This window comes from Balaenoptera musculus, chromosome 1 (assembly GCF_009873245.2).
Source record: "Balaenoptera musculus isolate JJ_BM4_2016_0621 chromosome 1, mBalMus1.pri.v3, whole genome shotgun sequence".
Taxonomy (NCBI): Eukaryota; Metazoa; Chordata; class Mammalia; order Artiodactyla; family Balaenopteridae; genus Balaenoptera; species Balaenoptera musculus.
In genome coordinates this window covers 56,406,088-56,426,158 of record NC_045785.1, presented here as the reverse complement: position 1 = coordinate 56,426,158, position 20,071 = coordinate 56,406,088, and the positions used below count along the sequence as shown (strand labels likewise).

General features: G+C 33.8%; 1 protein-coding gene across 2 annotated transcripts in view; it reads right to left on the bottom strand.

Annotated features, from left to right (window-relative positions):
• LEPR (leptin receptor) overlaps positions 1 to 20,071 on the bottom strand; it is a 95,347-nt gene that overhangs the window by 33,431 nt on the left and 41,845 nt on the right. For both annotated transcript variants that reach the window (XM_036872078.1, XM_036872085.1), the window contains exons 6-10: positions 14,303 to 14,511; positions 10,230 to 10,375; positions 8,205 to 8,349; positions 2,717 to 3,007; positions 2,440 to 2,557 (exon numbers count right to left, since the gene is read on the bottom strand). In XM_036872078.1, the coding sequence (XP_036727973.1) occupies positions 2,440 to 2,557; positions 2,717 to 3,007; positions 8,205 to 8,349; positions 10,230 to 10,375; positions 14,303 to 14,511 (909 nt within the window). The remainder of the gene's footprint in view (positions 1 to 2,439; positions 2,558 to 2,716; positions 3,008 to 8,204; positions 8,350 to 10,229; positions 10,376 to 14,302; positions 14,512 to 20,071) is intronic.

Here is a 20,071-nt window from a genome sequence, read left to right as displayed (position 1 = left end):
ATAGACAGTTTTTGCTCCATCTAAAAGTAGTTGTTCTTATTAGAAAGGCATTTTTGAATTCTCAGCTATATCACGATCTTTCCATAAAAATAGAAAATAACCCTTCTTAAATATTTCACTAGACAGTAAGTGGGTATGCAAATGAAATAAGTGACAATGTTCTAACAAGGAGGTAAGGATCCAATTGGAGATAGAACTTACAACACTTTGGAAGCTACGCTAATACTATACCGAAGTGATCGAATTTTTAAAATAAAGATCACAAGTGGTAATGGGGAATTCCTGAGATGGAAAGGAAGATAAATTCCTTGCACTTTAAATTCCACAAAACAAATTGAAAACATAATGATAGTAAATTGTAGCTTAATTGACATTGTCCTAATCTTTTCTAGTTCAAAGCAATATAATTAAAATAATATCAATTATTGACTTCTATATGGATCATATAGTCAGGTATATCACTTATTTTCTCAGGGAAGAAAATTAAGAAAATATTTTTTTATCACTACATCCCAATCAACACTCCACCTCAGAGAATACAAAGCATTTCTCCTCTTCTTTGCAATAGCCCTTCTGCCATTATTTGCTTTAAATATGGTATTTAAGTGGCTAAAGTAGCAGTTACTGTTTCCATAAGAATGGGAGTAAGGAGGTTACAAGAAAATGAAAAATCTGTATTTTCCTGTCTCTCATTTTCCATTTTTGGTGACACCTTTTTCTTCCTATTTCCTCAAAATTACAACTGTGTGTGTGTGTGTGTGTGTGTGTGTGTGTGTGTGTGTGTGAATCAGCGTGGTGGGGGGGGGTTAAATGAGAAAGAGGGATGAAGAGTCATCTGTGCATAAAAAATAAGAACCATGACCTTGTACAGAAGCACAGTAATAGTCCACTTGGAACCCAAAGGTTAGCATCATTATCATCACGACAGATATAACCATTTATTGAATGTTTACCAGCAGAAATCATATCACTTAATTATAATTAAATAAAATGTCATTAATTCTCACAGAAGCCCTGCAAGTCCTATTATTCATTCCATTTTACAGGCAAGGAAATTGAGGCCTTAGAGAGGTTAAAAAAACTTGAACACGTATATTCAGCTAGTTTCATGGTTCTTCTATAAATATTAGGAAGATAAATGAGTCCAAGTGCTTATGGAATAGTTGTCCACAAACACCATTTTTAATGTGAAAATGCCATGGAAAGAAAGTAAAGACAGATTACAAAAGTAAAATGGTATGCCATGAATATTCTATTGATTTTAAAGTTCTCATATCAGGTAAGATGAAGACAGCTATTATTCCCACGTGAGAAACAAAGAAATTGCCTCACTTTTTTCTAATATTACTTAAGAATAGACTGGTAGCATTAGAAATAGGAATCAGAACACAGTATTTGAGGAAATGGACTTGTTTTTCAAGCAGAAATTTTAGATTTTAAGAATAAATGAGCACAAGCTATACAAATTGAAAGTCCCAGTACAAACTGAGACAGGGTGTTTAAGAGTAGTACACACACTTGAAAACTACTAAAGAATGTTATAAAAATTGTCCTAATCAAGAGTGTTATTATTTTAGATAAAGGTCTTTGTAGAGAGAAGAATACTATAGGAAGACGATGACTTGAATTCTTTTCAAATCAGAGAACGGTAAAAAAAAATAAAAAGCCATGCAAATTACTCTTTACTAGAATTGTTTAATCCTTATTAAGTAAACAAAGTTATGGTTACCAAAGGGGAAAGGGCGGGGAGGGAGGGATAATTTAGGAGTTTGGGATTAACAGATACACAGTATTATATATAAAATAGATAAACAAGGATTTACTATATAGCACAGAGAATTATATTCAGTATCTTATAATAACCTATAATGAAAAGAATCTGAAAAAGAATAGATACATATATATATATATATAACTGAATCACTTTGCTGTACACCTGAAACTAACACAACATTGTAAATCAACTATACTTCAATTAAAAAATAATAATAATCTTACCTATTTCTAAAGACCATTCATATTATCTCTTACAATATTTGTACCACTACCTCCAACTTTTTTCTAAAACATTAATCTTCAGCAAATGATACGAGGCTTCTATAATCCTTGATATTCTCCTCTAGCCAATTCTCCAAGTCAAATTAAAATGTATAGACATTAATTTTTTGTATTTCATTTATTAACTAAAATGCAACTGTGGAGAATTAACTGATCATCAGAAAAAAATAATCTGAAGCAAAAACAAATTACAATCTTTTTGTGTGTGAATTTTTTCAAGAATCACCAATTTATTTAACCCTCTAAAAATTTCCTAATTAAGAATATTCTACCTTCCTCTTTCGGGAATAAATCTACAAGACTACTGCTATGGTGATATTTTACAGGAGATGTTTATCTCACCATATCCACAGAAAAATAAAACAGCAAAAATATACATACCTATGATACCTCAACTGCAAAGTGCTTCCCACAAGTGATTGGATTGCACTGGGTGACCATCTGCAAGTCATTTTAGTTAAGTACCCATCAGTTTCACATGATATATTGATATTGACATCTATTTAAAACACATTAAAATATTACTATAAAGCAAAAACACCAAAACATTTTTAATGAAAATAAAATTTCCTTAATATCTTTAATGGGACTCTAAGATAGAGTCCATAATAAGAATGTATCTCATGGAATAAAATGAAGAAAATCCCGGGATTCTTACCAATCACATATAACTCAGCATAGCGATGGTGGCACTCATGCTCATTGCAGCAGTACACTGCGTCATAGGTGAACTTTCCTCGGGGTTTGGTTGCATTCAAATTAGGAAAAGTAACTTTGCTAACATGGTCACCCACAACATCATACTGGCTTTGGGGAATTTTCTCAGCTAAATTCATCCACCAAACAATCTTTTTTGAGGAAACTATCTTGTTTTCATTTTTATAGATGCAGTGAAAAGAAACGTTAGACCCAACAGTTGTCAGAATTTTAGGTGGAAAGTATATGACATCTGTAATGGGGAAAAAAAGGTAGGATGTTAGATGAAGACAGAAAACATCACGTAAGCAATTGATACCATGTAAAAAAGATTCACAAGGCATTCAGGATTATACCGCCCAAAATAAAATGAGTGTGCTGAGAGACTGCAGAACTGTAGCTGCCTGTTCGTGTACAGTTAGTAAGAGCCCCAAGCATTCCCATTCCCAAGTGGCTTGAGCCTCCATAAATGTCCTCAGTATTTTCTAAACACAGAGACTTATGCATTATAAAATATGTTTTAGAGAGTAATTGTCACTTGCTCACTGATAGGCAGAAAATCAACGAAAATGAAAGGTAGTCTAATTCCACAATGGTATGTCTTCCATCAGACTCTGCTTTCAGAATCAGTGAACCTTAGCGCAAGTTCTTTAGTCAAATCCCTACAAAACAAAATCCTGAAGAGTAAATGGTGATAGCCACTGTCTCGTTTGGATACATGAAAATTTCAAGTAAGCAGGTAGAGAAATAAGCTTTAAATAAGAAAACTTGTTAGAAAATGTAAAATCAATGATGCACCAGTAAACAAAGCAGGCAAAACTGTGAATACTCTTCTGTAGTATCATTTGAAGTTATTTAGTGCCAGTACCCTGTGGTTGAGGACAAGGGGAATCAGTATTTTTCTAAAATATTATTTTTAATGCCTTACACTATTCCATACCACTCTTTCAGTCTCCTATTGTTGGAAACATAGTTTGTCTCTATGTTTTATTAGAAACAATAAAAATAAATGAATGTTTACATAGGATGAAATTATTTCTGCCATAGTGTATTACAAAAACAGGGTATTTCAGTTGTACAATTTAAGGTAAGTTATTTTCTGCTGATAGAATATGAATATCTGTTTTCATACATATGTGGATTACCCTCAAAACAAGTCCAAAAAAACCTTGATTAGTTTTTATTATTTTTCTCTTTTCAGTAATAGCATGCTAAACTTCAATGCCTTTATATTTATAATCCATATAAGATATTTGCATCTTGTATGTCTACAGTCAAGGATAAACAGGAAAAAATTTATTTATTTATTGTAAAATAAGGAAACAATAATGATTTTCTTCTCATGACCAAGTATCAATACCTTTACAGAATCTACATTAATAAATTTTATTTAAAAAGGAAATTCTATTGATAAATATTAGTGAATTACTCAAAAGAACATAAATCATGGATCAAAACATTTTAGATAAGTTATTTTAAAATGTGTTATCATAGCTCTAGAAAATAGCTTTTTTTTTAAATTCTTGGAGCAGATTACCTATCTTTCTTTAAGGAAAAAATATTTTCTTTAATCTGGTATAAGAGCTACACAGGAAGTGTAGAAATTATCTAATATCTGTTTTTCCTCTTCTTTCACAGCAACAAGAATGCAGTTAATAAAGGTACTACAAGAATTCAGCAATTCTAAAGTTGTTTTTAGTATGTAAATTGCAATATTCTTGTACTTTATAAGTTCTGGGAAGTTCCTGAGTTTTCCTCTAAAAGCCCAAGATCTCCCAACAGCTACAGAGAAAGAACCTATCCAATTCATTTTAAAAGGATCCATAAGATGCGACTTCCCTGGCGGTCCAGTAGTTAAGACTCCACGCTTCCAAAGCAGGAGGCGCGGGTTCCATCCCTGGTTGGGGAACTAAGGTCCCACATGGCGGGTGGCCAAAAAAACAAATTTTTTTAAAAAGAGAGATAAGACCTACAGAATTAGAAAATAAAGGGATTCATACCCCATTTAAAAATAAATTAAAGAATCCATAAGAATTCCTTGACTAGGAATAGTCAATGCTCCATTAACTGTGCACTTGGTAGGTTCACCTTTAATATATTAATGAATAAAAAGTAGTAGTTACAAAGGTACTGAGAATTAGCATTCTGTCTGCAGTAATACATCAAGTAACCTCTGTTTTTTTTAAAAAAAAAACAAACCCAAAGTGTTTGGAAATGAAACGGTGGGTGTTCTAATTCATTCTAAACAAATTAACACCTCAATCTTACAGAACGTTTCTGTTTGGTGGATGCTGTTACAGCACCTATCAGTGAACAATGGAGGTGAATCTAATAATATTAGGTAACTAGACTTAAGGGAGACGGATTCAAATCCCTTTACACAAGAACAGGAAGTCCCCGAGTTTGGAGACATACTTTGCTGTTGCACACCTTTCAGGGAATAAACCTCAAGTGTGGTCAGCACTGTGAAGGGCAGACATTGCAGCCAACATAACTCAGCAAACCTAAACCTAAAAAACCTAAGCAGCACTAAAACCTCATTTACCAGGAATCATGAAGGAAACGAGGCGTTCCACTAAAATGCTCTATGTAATTAGGCTTACTGCTTACTAGCTTTGAGAATCAATTTTTAGTGCCACCAGAAATCTTGCATAATTATACGTTTATGCACTTAATTGTTTTACTAGTGGTTACAAACATGAACTTTGGAATTAGGCTACTTTCTAACTGCATTAGCTTTTACAAATTATTTAACCCTATCTAACTCTCAATTTCTTTGTCTATGAAACAGGAATAACAGTACCTATCTCACAGGGTTGTTGAAAGGATAGAATGATAGTATGTGCAAAGCACTTAGAACAGTGCCTAGACACAGGAGGCACCCTATAATTGTCAATATTATTATTATTATTCAGTAAGGAATTATCAATCTACTTCTACCTTTTATTTGTGATTCAATACGCATTACATCATTACAGTAGACAATACTGTGATAGAGAAATGTGCTTGGGAGATACTAAAGTGTATAAGCTTTTCTCCCCACTCTTGGTGTCCTAGTCTACTTTCTATTTGGCAAGTCTCTGTCTTTCCCTTAATAATCGCATGGTACCACTTAGTGGCATAGGAGCTAACCAAGTTTGTTAAATTAGTAAGCTTAACTTTACACTCATTGCTAAATCAACAAATTCTGCCCTTTGGGGCAGCCGTTTGCTCACTGTCTGGATTTATTTCTCACTTATTTTCAGGTTTTTCTGTTTGGGATGTCTACAGTCACTAGAGGGACACACCTGTGTTGAATAAGTAAAAGGCTAGCGGTTAATGGTAATATTGTTGGATATTGCACAAGCAAATAAATTGGCAAAGCTTCTTTTCAACAAAACATACCTTTATTACCTTCGTGTACTCAAAACACTAAATATTTGCCTATGGAAGGGCATATACATGTGTATGTATGTGCTTTATAATATATATTAATAAATCTGATTATATTATACATGAAAGCATAAAAATATGATACAAAATATTAAGAAACCAAGCAAATTTAATCCTACAGACATTGACATGAACTAGGAAAGTAATAGAAGTACAAAAGGGCTTTGCATAAAGCAAAACAGAACTAAAAATATGTCCATCCAAAGGTCTAAAAACCTAAGTTGAACAATCCAAAACAAAATCTCATATAAGTGTAGCACAAGTAGCTATTATATTATTCTGGATCAAATTTTCATATTCATCCAACTGAATACATAATATTGCTAAGAATCATTATTCTAGGAAGGTATAAATGTATAACTTGAATATCAGCAAACTTTAAAAACAATGATGATTCTTTTAGAATTTCCCTTTTCTTCAGAGAGGATAGGTTCTCAGATCTAATAAGAAGTAAAACAGCAAAGAATGAAGCCATTTTCTTGTGGAAGAGAAACATTTCACCAGACAGTTAAATAAAGTACAAGCCACAAGCCACTCAGAGTGGAGCAGGGGCTGTTGCCTCTATTTCCTTTGTCAAACTACCCTCTCCTACCACCCATTCACCCCATCCCACTGTATAAAAACCTCCATGGGCCATTCACTGAAATTTGATGTTGTTAATTCATTCCTCTCTACATATTTCACAGCTGGTCATTAAGACCTATTAATCAATGATACATAACTGAACATAGAACAAAAGTTGAATTTTCAGCATCATATTACTCACATCGTGATACTCCATAATTATTATTTGAGGAAGAGAGATGAGAAATTCCTGTCTTCTAAGTCTGTTCACTCAAGGTTCCTGACTTTTCCAATGAGAATTAATTCCTCCTGGTGCTTAGCACTTATTTTAGCTCTTCTCACAATCTTACTTGTGCTAAGCAATTAGTTACATATCATGTCAATCTCTCACCTTCATTAGACTTTGAGATTTTGAATATTGAGCTTGTCAGCTTACAAGCTATGATATTTACAAGCTATGATCTGCTATTTCATGAGTGCTTACTAAGGGTCAGCACTGCAGTAAGCACTTTATGTGCATTATGAACTATCCACATGAAAAGTCCTTATTTTACAGATGAGGAAATCGAGGTATAGAGAGGTTAAGAAACTTTCCAAATAAGTGGTAATAAACTTCAGTCAGACTCCGAAGTCAGGGCTCCTAAACCACTACTGCTACTTACTTTTTAACAATCAGTGCTTTTTAAATAGTAAGTAATCAATAAATAAACCTATTTAGTTAAATGTGTTGAATATCTGCTGAGTGTTTTACATGGTCCTTGCTATCTACACATATCCATAATCAACCTGAATGAGTTTGAGTAGGAATAATTTTTGCACATTTGACAGATCAGACAACTAGTCAAAGGACCATGAACTGTCTTCCTATAGTCACACCCTGGTTTGTGCCAGGGCTAGCACCATTAGACTCCTGGACCTCTATGTAAAATATTGCACCTCAACTCCACGAGGAAGCTGTGAATAAATTGCAGTTTTTCTGATGTTAAAGATACCTTTAAAAATATGAAAATTGAAAGTAAAAACTCTGAAAAGCAAGCACCTGGAGTGAAAAGAATTGCTTAATTATATAATATGTAATACTCAAATAAAATTTTAATACTTAAAAATCTATGCCAAATAAATATATCTGATTTTCAAGTGTAAATTCAGGAGCTGTCAATACAAGTAGTGTTCTGAATTTGTAAATTTGGAACTATTATATTAACTCTCTCTTTTGGGTCAGAAAGAGTAATTCAGCAAGATACTGCTATGGATGCACATAAATGTGGGAGCTCTCACACAAGTTTTCATTAACAGGTTAAAAATTTAAATTGTTCAAAATTTAAATTCACAGTTAATATGGTGTTCCTCCTTTAGGTTTACTGCCACAAAATTTAAGATGCATTATAATATGCCAAAGGCAAATTCAGGAACCATATTCCCCTGTCAGTAGAAGTGACTCTTATAAAACCTACCTTGTGTGGTAAAGGTAAGGGGGGTGCTCCAGTCACTCCAGATTCCTGGGCCATCCAGTCTCTTGCTCCTCACCTGAAACTCATATGAAGACCCAGGAAGCACACTGTCTACTAGCAGAGATGTAGCTGAGACAATCTCATCAGCCTGTTAAATATTATTTGAAAACATCAGAGCATCAGGTCGGTGTGAAACCTTTACCAAAACTGATCACAAGCAGGTCTCAACTAATCTCAAAGAATTAAAATCTTACAGAGTAGTTAGCTGGCCACAGTGGAATTTAAAAGAGATCAATAACCCAATAACAAATGTTTGACTAACAATAGTCAATACAATTTTAAATAGCCTGTAAGTCCAAGGAAAAAAATCACAATGATAATCTGCATTTAACTGAGTGATAATGAATATTGACCTTTCAAAATTTGAGAGATACAGCTAAAGTCAGTGGGAAGCTTCAAGCCTCTGCTGACATCTGTAACACACACAGTAGAAGATGATGCACAAGGGTGGACAGAAAACTATAAACATTCCTAGAACAAAGTGTCACAGAAGAAGGGCATAAATAATTTTAAGGACCCAAGGCTGATGATCAGCTATAGTGAATCAAAATATCTAAGAGACCTAACTGCATGAAACAACCAATGATGTACTCCAAAGATATTGAACTCCCTGGCTCATTAGACTGTGGGGCACCACAGACTAAAAATGGCGAAAAGCATCAGAAATGCATTAAACAATTTCAGATCACCTGTAGTTCAAATCCTATTATCTCCATTTTACAGATGAGAAAGCTAAAGCCCAGAGAAGCCGCAACTGCTTTTTCCATACATGACACCAGATTCCCATTCTGTTCTTTATGAATATAAAGTCTTAAAAAATTAGCCCAGATCTAAAAAGACAGGGTTTTACCTCTAAATTAGATAACAATTAGTTTCACAAATTAAAGTGCCAAAGTCTCTGCATGGCCCACAAGGCTCTTTATGACCTCCTCCTCCCCTCCCCCTCTTTGATGATCCACTACTACTATTGCCCTCACTCACCACCCTGGCCTCCAGCTTCTCATCCAGCTTAGGGCCTCTGAATTGCTATTTTCCCTATTTAGACTCCAATTCTCCCAGATATCTACATCACCACTTCCTTCAAATCCCTGCTCAAATATCACCTTCTCAAGGAGAGCTTCCCCTACCTCCATTTAATATTTCAACCCACCCTCTCCCACTAGCATTCCCAAGCTCCCCTCATCCTGTTCTACTACACAATGGATCCTGAGTTCTTGGCACCTAGAAGGCGCTCAATACTTACTGAAAGAACGAAAAAAGGATTTGACACACTACACATGTTTGTACTGCATGTAAACAAATACATTGAGCAATAAGAAAAAATAAGGATGACGTGTAAAATCAGAAACCAGAGAAGGTCTTTAGGTGAAAATATTATAATTATGAATTCAATAATTCTGTATCTGGACTTCTTGTAGCCATTAGTTGTGCGTGTGTGTGTGTGGGGTGTGTGTGGGGTGTGTGTGTGGGGTGTGTGTGTGTGGGGGGTGTGTGTGTGGGGTGTGTGTGTGTGGTGTGTGTGTGTGGGGGGTGTGTGTGTGGTGTTAATGAGAGGGAAAGGGAGGAGAGGGAGAGGGAGGGTGAGAAGAAGAGAGAGAGAGAGAGAGAGAATTAATCTAATATACATAAACTTTTGGAAAAGGAACCTTTCCTCGCAGTAAATTCTGGGAGGAATTTGTCATGCTCCTCAAAATATAACATGGATTTACATGTAAGAGATATTGAGTAACATCAAACAATTTTTCTAAAATCATTTTATGGAAGATGCAGACATGCTGTATATATGCTCATCTCTTATGCTGCTCTTGAATGAATGCCAGTGGTATGATATTAAATGATGACTGATTCTGCTCCAGAAGCAGTATGCACATTTGGTATGCAGAGGTGTTCTGTATGGGATTTGGAGGGGGTCTAACCTTTCCTTAATTGCTTCTCAACTTTTCATTTTATTTACTAAAATATACTTACTTTTCTCATATTTTTTGTAGAATTCTCTGAATATTTCACTTGATATTGAAGTTGAAATGGTACCAATGTTGGGCTGGACCAAGAAATCTTTAAATTACCAGTATCTGTGATTTTCATACACAAACCTAATGGTGGATCAGGCTTCACTTAAGAAAAAAAAAGGAACACTTTTAAGTCATGTAATTTTCATGATAATCATAAAGTGAAGTCAAAATGAGTTTTTAGCATATCCTATTCTTTCAACTAAAGTGTCTTTATCCAAAGGCTACTTACAGAACCAAAATATTGGTTCTACTCCTGTACCTTACTATAGCAATCCATGTATCTTCATTTCCTTCTCTCTACATGGTAAAAACTATAAATCAGTAAATGATGTTATTTTGATAAATGTGAATTCCTGCTGTAAAAAAGCCTGCCTTACTTTATTTAACCTAGCTTTTGCCATGCTTATTTGAAGCCTCCCCTGACAAAACCCACTGTTTTAGCAAATGACAAGGGGAAAAAGTATATTACAGAGCACTATTTGGAAAATGCATATAAATTTTGCATGCAAAGATCAAAGCACATATTCATGCAAATTCATGTAAATATGCATGCAAAATTCAGTATATTTATTACTTTTAAAATACAACAAATCCAGATATACCCATTCAAATAGCCCAAACCATGCACAATTTACACGCAGTAAACATAGCATTAGCAGGCCCTGGCTTGTCACCAGAAATGGGGATGGAGTTTCTTATTCTAATGGGGTATTTAACTCAGTTTATAATTTCTGAGTTCACGTGTATATGTGTTTTTATGTACACCTATGCATTTGTGTATACTCATACATGGAGATTTGTGTGTGTGTGGCTTTAAACATAGAATATAACCTTTAAATCATTTGTAGAAACAACACAAACATCTTACAATAAAGGATTGATTGAATAAATAATGATTCATCTCTTTAAGGGAAATCTATACAGCCTTTAAAAATAATATTAGAGAAGAATATTGAAAATGTTTAATACTGTTAGTTTTAAAAGTTTATTGAACAACATCTATACTTGGATTCCTGATTTATTAAAATTTACAAATTAAAGGATATTTGTAAATACATATTAAAATAGAAATAAATGCCAAAATAGTAGATAATAAATGAATAAAATAATTTTTCTTCTTTGTGCATCTCTATGCTTTCAAGATTTTTGTGATTAACAGGAATTACTCATGAACACAGAAATCACCATTACATTGAAATATTTACTGACTTTTATTTTCAAGAAATAAAATGGCACATTCTTTACACATTCTATATTTTCATGAATTTAGTCATAGTTTTTTTTCTTTTCCTTGAGTCAAAATTAATGAAGCTTTCACTTTCTGTGACATATTACAAATTTTAGTTACTTTAAAGCAGGGATATCTAAACTCTAAAGTCCAGAAACAACAGGTGAAATTCACTGAGTTCTCGTGACCAATAAGACAGAAAACAAAGACACCAAACAGAAGTGAAATCATAAAATTATAAACTATTTTACATTTCCTATTTGCATACATATATGTCTTCATATTAGAAATCTAAAAATAAATCTTTCCCTGGACCCCCTATGTACTCAGTCCCAGACCCCATCTACCTGCTTCTTTCAGAGGAAAATTCCTCCAAAGAGCTGGCATACTCACTTTCTCCACTTTGCATCCCATTTTCCTGAGCAACCTATTCTGATCAGGTCTTCCTTCTCGCTAGTCCACTGAAACTACTCTTATCAAGGTCACTACCCTTTGCCAAATCCAATGTCAACTGTCTGATTCATTTTACTCCATCTCTCAGCAGCATTCCTACTGCTTGTTCCGTGAGTAGCTGAAACACTTTTTTCACTTGGCTTCCAGGCCACCACACTCCTTTACTCCTCTTTTCTCTCTGATCACCCCTCAGTCTTTCTCTCACTGAACTCTAAATACGTGATCTCATACAATCCCATAAACATCTGTATGCTAGAGACTCCCAAATATATATCTCCCCTGAACTCCAGGCTCATATATCCAACTATGTACTCAACATCTCTTCGGTTTCTAATAAGCATCTCAAACATAATATGTCACACACCTAATCCTCTCTAATATCCCCATCTCAGCATCTGGTACCACTATTCTGGTACCACCCAGGTCCAAGCCTAACTATTATCCTTGATTCCTCTCTGCCCTTCACACTCCATACCCAATCCACTAGAACGTTCAGTCAGCACCATCTCCTAAATAGATCCCAAGCCTGATTGTTTCTTTATTTCTCCACTGCAACAACCCTAAGCCAACGGGATGATTCCAACAGCTTCCTATCTGATTCCTCTGCTTCCACTCTTGCAACTATCCTTCCTTCCTTCCTCATCAATTTCCTTCTTCACATGCAGCATAAATTTTAAACATATGCATGCTTACACACGCACACATGCACACACACACACACACCCTTGATCATATCACTCTCCTGGTTCAAAAGCCTCCATTGCAATTAGAATAAAATCCAAAAGTTGTAACCCTGGTTTATAGTATGACCTGGACCCAGATGACTCTCTAACCACATCTCTAAATATTCTCCTACTTCATTCACTCCAAGCAAAAGAGTCTTGTATTTGGTTCTTCCAACTTCCAAGCTCATTCCATCCCAGGAATTTTGTGAGTGCTATTCTTCCTGCTTAGAGCACCTTTTGTTTTTGCATGGCTATCTCTTTTTCTTTCAGCTTAAATGCTATCTCCTAAAAGAGGACATCTATAACGGAAATAATAGCCCCTACACCTGACATTCTCCATCACACAACTTCTCTTATTTCTTTCATAGCACTTTTTTAGATATTATCACATATATCCCAATACAAGGAAAGATTTTTTCCCCAAAATTATCCGAAATAAGACAAAATCATTTTTAAGGTTCTTATAAAGTCTATCGCAGCAACTTCTCTTAACTACTTTACTTTTAAAAATAATTTAATTCAGTGCTGGCTCTAAATATTTCTAAAAATCACCTGATAGAACTGGTTTTAAAAAGAGAAAATGATGATACTTTATAGATTTTGTATTTTTCCCTGTGGTATAACGTCATGACTGAATTCCTTGGATATCATTGTAATTACGTTGTGGACATCACAAATATATCCCTAGAGGACAAGTTATTTAAAAGTCCTAATGTTAAATATGATGTCATATGCAGATTCAAAAAGTGCTATGTCCTCAGTAACTTAGATAGAAGTGAAGGTAAACCTGTGTGGGAAAGTGTGTCAGATACTTGGAAAAGTGGCTCTAGTGATGTCAAAAACAATGATGCAGAGATGCATATAAAGAGTTTGTATACAATCGTTTCAGGAAATGTAAATGTAAAATAGTAACACTGTTAAATTATGTATCATATGTAATATATAATTTAACATACACATACAAAACTGAGTTAATAAATTAAATAGTTTGTTAACATTCGCCTATATTATTCACACTGAATAACTGAATACACGGAATATATGTAATTATATATTCCAGTTGATCAAATAAATTTGGGGAATCTTTGCACTGAAAATATGGGCCTTTGCCTATAATTTGAGTTTTTCTTAAGGTCAGATTTGTACTGCAAATTATTTGTTTACGTTTTTCCTGTTTCTCTCTGCCCACTACTGTCTGCCCCTGTTCTGTGAGGCATTCACCATTGTTTCCCCAGCTCCTAGGTCAGTGGCTGACACCCATGAGCCTCTAAGAAATGTTTATTGAAGGCATAAATTCAGGTAAAAACAAGCTTTCAGTTATTTTCAGAAATAGTTATCCTAGATGTGAAAAAGTAATAACCAAGCAATAAATATCCATTAGACGGATCCAGGATTTAAAGAAATCAAACTGTTTTCAAAAAGAATTTAAGTTACAATTGCAGAGATATCTATACTGCTGTTAAGTCATTCCAGAAGCTGCTTTTAATACTCCCTAGAACTACACTTACCATCTTTAGAGTGTTGGTCAAAGCAAGATAAGCTAGTGAAAAATTTTGTAAGCAATCTTCAACCTGTTTGTAGGACTGATGTTGATATCTATTACCTTTTTTATGCACAACTTACCAACATTAATGGGCTGAACTGACATTGGAGGTGAGTGAAAAATTACTCCACCAGATGTGATTTTCAAATACATAAGAAGGGTGTAATTGATTTTGACTGTTGGCACCGGCACGTGACATTCACAACATTCATGAACACTGCAGTTGCACTGAACAATCTGAAAACTGCTTTTCTGGGGGAGCAGGGGTGACTCTTCTAATACTTCAAGCCTATATGGAAAAAGAAGAGCTAAATATTAACACAGATGTGAAAGCACTGGATATATTTAAAATGTGGGACACAATATCCAAACTGAGGGCAGCTATTCTGCACACTCAGCTTAAAGAGCATCTGGGGAAAAAAGATACATTACAACAAGGATACAAAGACAAGGTTTAAAGCAGGTTAGCCATCAGAAATAATATAAACAAGAAGACAGTGAAGTACTGAAAGGAAAGAAAAATTGTGATCCTAAACCCTATATGCAGTAAAAATATCTTTCAAAATAAACATGCAATAAAGGTTTTTTCAGGCACGCCAAAATGGAAATAACTCATTATCATCAGACCTGCATTATAAAAAATGCTAAAGGAAGTCCTTCAGGCAAAAAGAAAATGATAGTAGATAGAAGTCTGGTTCCACACAAATAAATGAAATTTAACTAAAAGTGTAGATATTTACTGACTGATTAAAGCAAAAATAATAACCGTGTAGTGTTGGGTTTATAACATAGGTAGAAGTAAAATGTATGACATTAGTACCAAACTTGGGGAAGGGGGAGATCTGTAAGTACACAGTTGTAATGTTCTTCTACTATACACAAAGTGGTGAAATAGCAGCTAGAGGTATAATATCAGTTCGACTATAATAAGTCAAAGACCTATATTCTAAATCCTAAAGCCATCACTAAAGTAATAAAACAAGAAGTTACAGCTAATAAGCTATGATAATCAGCCAATGGTGTATGAGTGTAAAGATAGAAAAATAGATTAATGGAACAGAAGAGAGACCAACACCTATATGTACAATCAATTTTCTACAAAGGTACAAGCAGTTCTGTGGAGAAAAAGTAATCTTTTCAATAAATTGTGCTGGAACAGTGGGATATCTACATGCTCCCCACCCCAAAAAGTAACTTTAATCCACACCTCCCACCAGATCTAAAAATTAATTCAAAATGGATCATCAATCCAAATGTCAAGTCTAAAGCTATGAATCTTTTAGAAGAGAATATGGGAAAAAATTTTTGTGGCCTTGGTTTAGATAAGAATTTCTTAGATGCAACACAAAAGCATGATCCATAAAAGAACAAATTGATATTGTTATAAAGTAGAAACTAACACACCACTGTAAAGCAATTATACTCCAATAAAGATGTTAAAAAAGAAAAAGAACAAATTGATAATTGGACTTCTGTCAAGATTGAAAACTTCTGTTCTTCAAAAGACACTGTGAAAGATAAAAAAATAACAAAAGACAAGCCATAGGCTGAGAGAATACATTTGCCAGTCATCTCTCTAATAAAGGACTTGAATCCAGAAGATATAAAGAACTTTCATAACTCAATAATAATATTAAAAAATCCAATTAAAAATAGGCCAAAATGTCAATAGTCACTTCTCCACAGAATACATAGAATGAAAAGAAGCATGTGAAAAGAAGCCCCAAATCACTAGTTATTCAGGAAATGCAAATTAAAACCCCAATGAAATACTACTATCCACATATTAGAATGGTCAAAATTGAAAAGATTCATCATATCACATATTGAAGAGGTATGCAGGAACTGGAACTCTAATACACTGCTGGTAGGAATGTAAAATGATACAACTTTGGAAAACAGTTTTGCAATTTCTTAAGCTGTTAAACATACACCTACTATATAATTTACATATTCCATTCCCAGGTATTCATCCAGGAGAAATAAAAGCATATATCTTTACAGAGATCTGTACACAAACAAGTACAGAGAATTGTAGCAGCTTTCTTTGTAAGAGCCAAAACCTGTAAACAACTCATTTATCTATCAATAGGTGAGCAGATAAACAAACTGTGGTATATTCATATAATGGAATGCTACTCAGCAATGAAAAGGAATGGACTGCCAGTAGATTCACACAGCATTAATGAATCTCAAAATAATCACGCCTTGTGAAAGCAAGACAAAAGTTCTGTAGGAATGCATTTATATAAAATTCTAGAAAATGCAAAGAAACCTGTGGTTACAGAAAGGGGCAGATCAGTCATTGCCTGGGGACAGTGGGGGATGGGAGGTGGGGCTGGTGGTAGGGTATCACAGGTAGGAGTAGAGGGTGGGATTACAAAGGGGCAAGAAGAAATTTTGTGATTGACGATAGGTTCATTTTCCTTATTATGGTGAAGATTTTATGAGTGGTTTCATATATCAGAACTTATCAAGTTTACACTAAATACGTACAGTTTATTTTATATTCTTATATGTCAAAAAAGCTGTTTACAAACAAAAGGAAATCTAGGGAAAAGTTTTTAAGCAATACTTTGCCTGCCACTGTAAACCTACAAATGAATGGGTTAACCTTAAAAAATAACTGTAATTATCTTATAGGGTTACCCAACTCAAGGCATAGAGAATAACAGCATGCAACCAAGACACAGAGAGTTGTTATTTCTGATTTTTTCGTGTTTGTTTTTTTAATCTGTCTCATCCCATGGAGAGTCTAAGCCTTGGTATAAATGAGAAGACTTTAGGGTGGAAGTTCATGGCAGGGGCGGGGGGGTATCCATGCCTCATATTCCCTGTCTTGCTTGAGCTACCCCCATTCTGTCCATAAACACCTGCTGCCTCGTATCCAAGCCACTGCATGCTTCTTAAAGAACCTGGGGACAGGGAGAGAGTATTAATATTTAGGCATGATCACTGCCTTCATAAAAGACCTCAGTCCTTTTGGAGGAAAAAGCTGTAAGAGATAAATATACTAACTAAAAATTCAATGTCGAGAAAGTGTTGCTTTAGAAACTGTGCTAACTAGCCTATACATGAGTATTCAGATATAAATACAACATGAGAGAAACGGACCCTAACCTTTCCATACACAGCCCACGACTATTAAGTGTTTTGAATTATGATAGATTTTTCAAGTTTCCTGAGCTAGACTTTAGTATTCCCTTAGTCCTAAAAAAAAAAACATCAATCAGGAAACAACATTTACAAGATATTTTAATGTGCAAAGCAATATCCTGGGCACTGTGGAAGGGATATTGTTATTGTAAGAAGCACACTAAATTAACATTGAGACCTAAATCAGGTTTTTCTGTTTGCTTATGAACCATAAGACCATAGACAAGTAAGTTCATCTTTGTGAGCCTTGGTCTCCTTAAACAGTAAAACAGAGAAAATGCCTGAACCATCTGTCTTTATAAAGTTGTTGTGAATATAAAGGACAATTACATAAAAGTATTTTTTAAAACTTTAAAGGGCTATACACCCAATTCCATTTGGAATTGGAGGTGGAATGACTTAGCACTTTCAACTTTGTCTAAATCTTTAAACAAATCCAATGAAATGTTATTTTTAAAAATATCACGCCATGGCTTTTATGTGTTTTTCAAATATTAAAATAAAAGCTTTTATCAGAAGAGTATGGAACAAATTAAATGAATTGTGGTATTTATGTCAGAAATATGCTTGCAGCTTGTATTATGCTTTGACTGAAGAACTCCCAAATTTTAAGCCACAAATAGAACTGAACAGAAAACAAGACACATATACTCCAGTAAAATTTTTTAAAGGATAGGAAATTCTGGTGATATTTTTCTTTTTTAAAACAAAAAGAAAAGTTAGAATTACACTGTCTTACTTTACATGGTCTCACCAATGCCATCTTTTTCTAAATACAGTGGACATTTGTAGAATACGGCTGATTACCAATGAAATTAACTCGGTGGTCTCTCTACCACTTCACTGTTGTGTTCTATTTAACCAATCTATTTTCATTTTCTTTACAATTTAAATATATGCAAATATATATATATTCATAAAATGACTTTATACAATGATTATATATTATATAGTATGTATATATACAACATATATTGTAGTATTTCATAATTTGTGGGTTTTTTTAAAAAAAAACTCCATTCAGTAATTTCCCAAACCACTCCAACAGATAACCCCATCATGAAAGTCTAAGAATGAACCTAAACCTAGTTTTCAAATGCTCTAAACAGGGGTGAGAAACCTGCAGCCCAAATAACACCCGTTTTTAGAAGGACTTCTTACATTAACCAATGGTTTAAAACAATACAAAGAAAAGAGGAAGAATATTCCATGATTCATGTAAATTATATGAAATTCAAATTTCAGTGTCCATAAACACAGTCGTGCTCATTCATTTACATATTAATTGTGACTACAAGGTTGTGATAGAGACAGTATGATGGGCAAAGTCTAAAATATTTACTCTCTAGACTTTTAAGAAAAAAATTTTTAATCCCAGCTATAGGCCAAAAACATTTTGTACTCCCTACAGGTGGGTATTTGATGGGCAAAAGACACAAAAATAAGGAAACCACATTAAATATATCATCAAATTTCATTACATAACATACTTGCAATGTACACGAAACACCTTGAGGATCACTAATTCAATTTTTCAAACCACCTTATTAGTTCCCTTATGAGGGAACTAATATCACCTACTTTACAAGTAAAAACCTGAGCTCAGAGAGAACGTAGACCTGAAATTCATCTTAAGTCTCATGTTTCCATGTTCAGTGCTCGTTTCATTACGCCCAAGCTATCTTATCATTACAAGCTGTCTTATCATTACAGGATAAGTTTCACTTTTACCATTGTCATTTTATTTAGGGGATTGATAAAGACTTTAATGGCCACAACTAAAGAATAATTATAATCTGAATTATGTTAATATTTCTATAAATCAGAATATTAGAGAATTACAGAATTATTTCAAATTATTTTTTCCTTGAGGAAAACATTAGATATTTCTCATATTTATGACAGCAGAAGTTTCTCCAAGTTTGTGTGAAACCTGGAATACACCAGCCTTCTTACTTGCCAAAGTCAGCATTTGAACTTTTATTACCTTCCAAAAGATTTTTAAAAGTTTTAAGTATTTAAGAACATCAAATGATACTTTAAAATTTTGATAATACTACTTTTAAACCATAAAAATTTTAACGTAGTATAAGTTAACATGATGATCAAATGTTTAAAATAAGAAAGAGATACACTGGTTTAAAATAACCAAAACTTAAGAATTTCTGAAATTCTTGAAAAATGGTTACGCAGCAAAATATTTTATGCGTTGCCAACACACACACACACAAATTCAGTGCCACTATTTATTTAATTTCTCTATATGTGAGTAAACTTTACTTTCAAGTGAAAATAGTGAAAAAAATTGTCAAATTTTAAATTTGGCTTCTTTGCAAATTTCACAATTTGGGCAATATTTCTACTCAAAAATTAGATATATAATTAGTACTGAAATTTCATCTTTTAGGCACAAATACTTTATAGAAAGCACATTCTATCATCTGACCTTTGATCAAATTACTTGTTTCCCCCAAATTTTTCTATGAATATATTAACGCTTCTCTAAGCAAAGATCTATACTAAATTATTATAGGAATAACACCAAATGAGTGTTCTTGACTGTGACATAAACTGAAAGCAAAACATAGTGGGCAAACCAATAAACATGAATTGGAACATTTAGCATTAGCTTTGTGTATAATTTAATCAAGTCACATTTTAAATCTCAGACTGGTAGCCTATACAAATGTTAC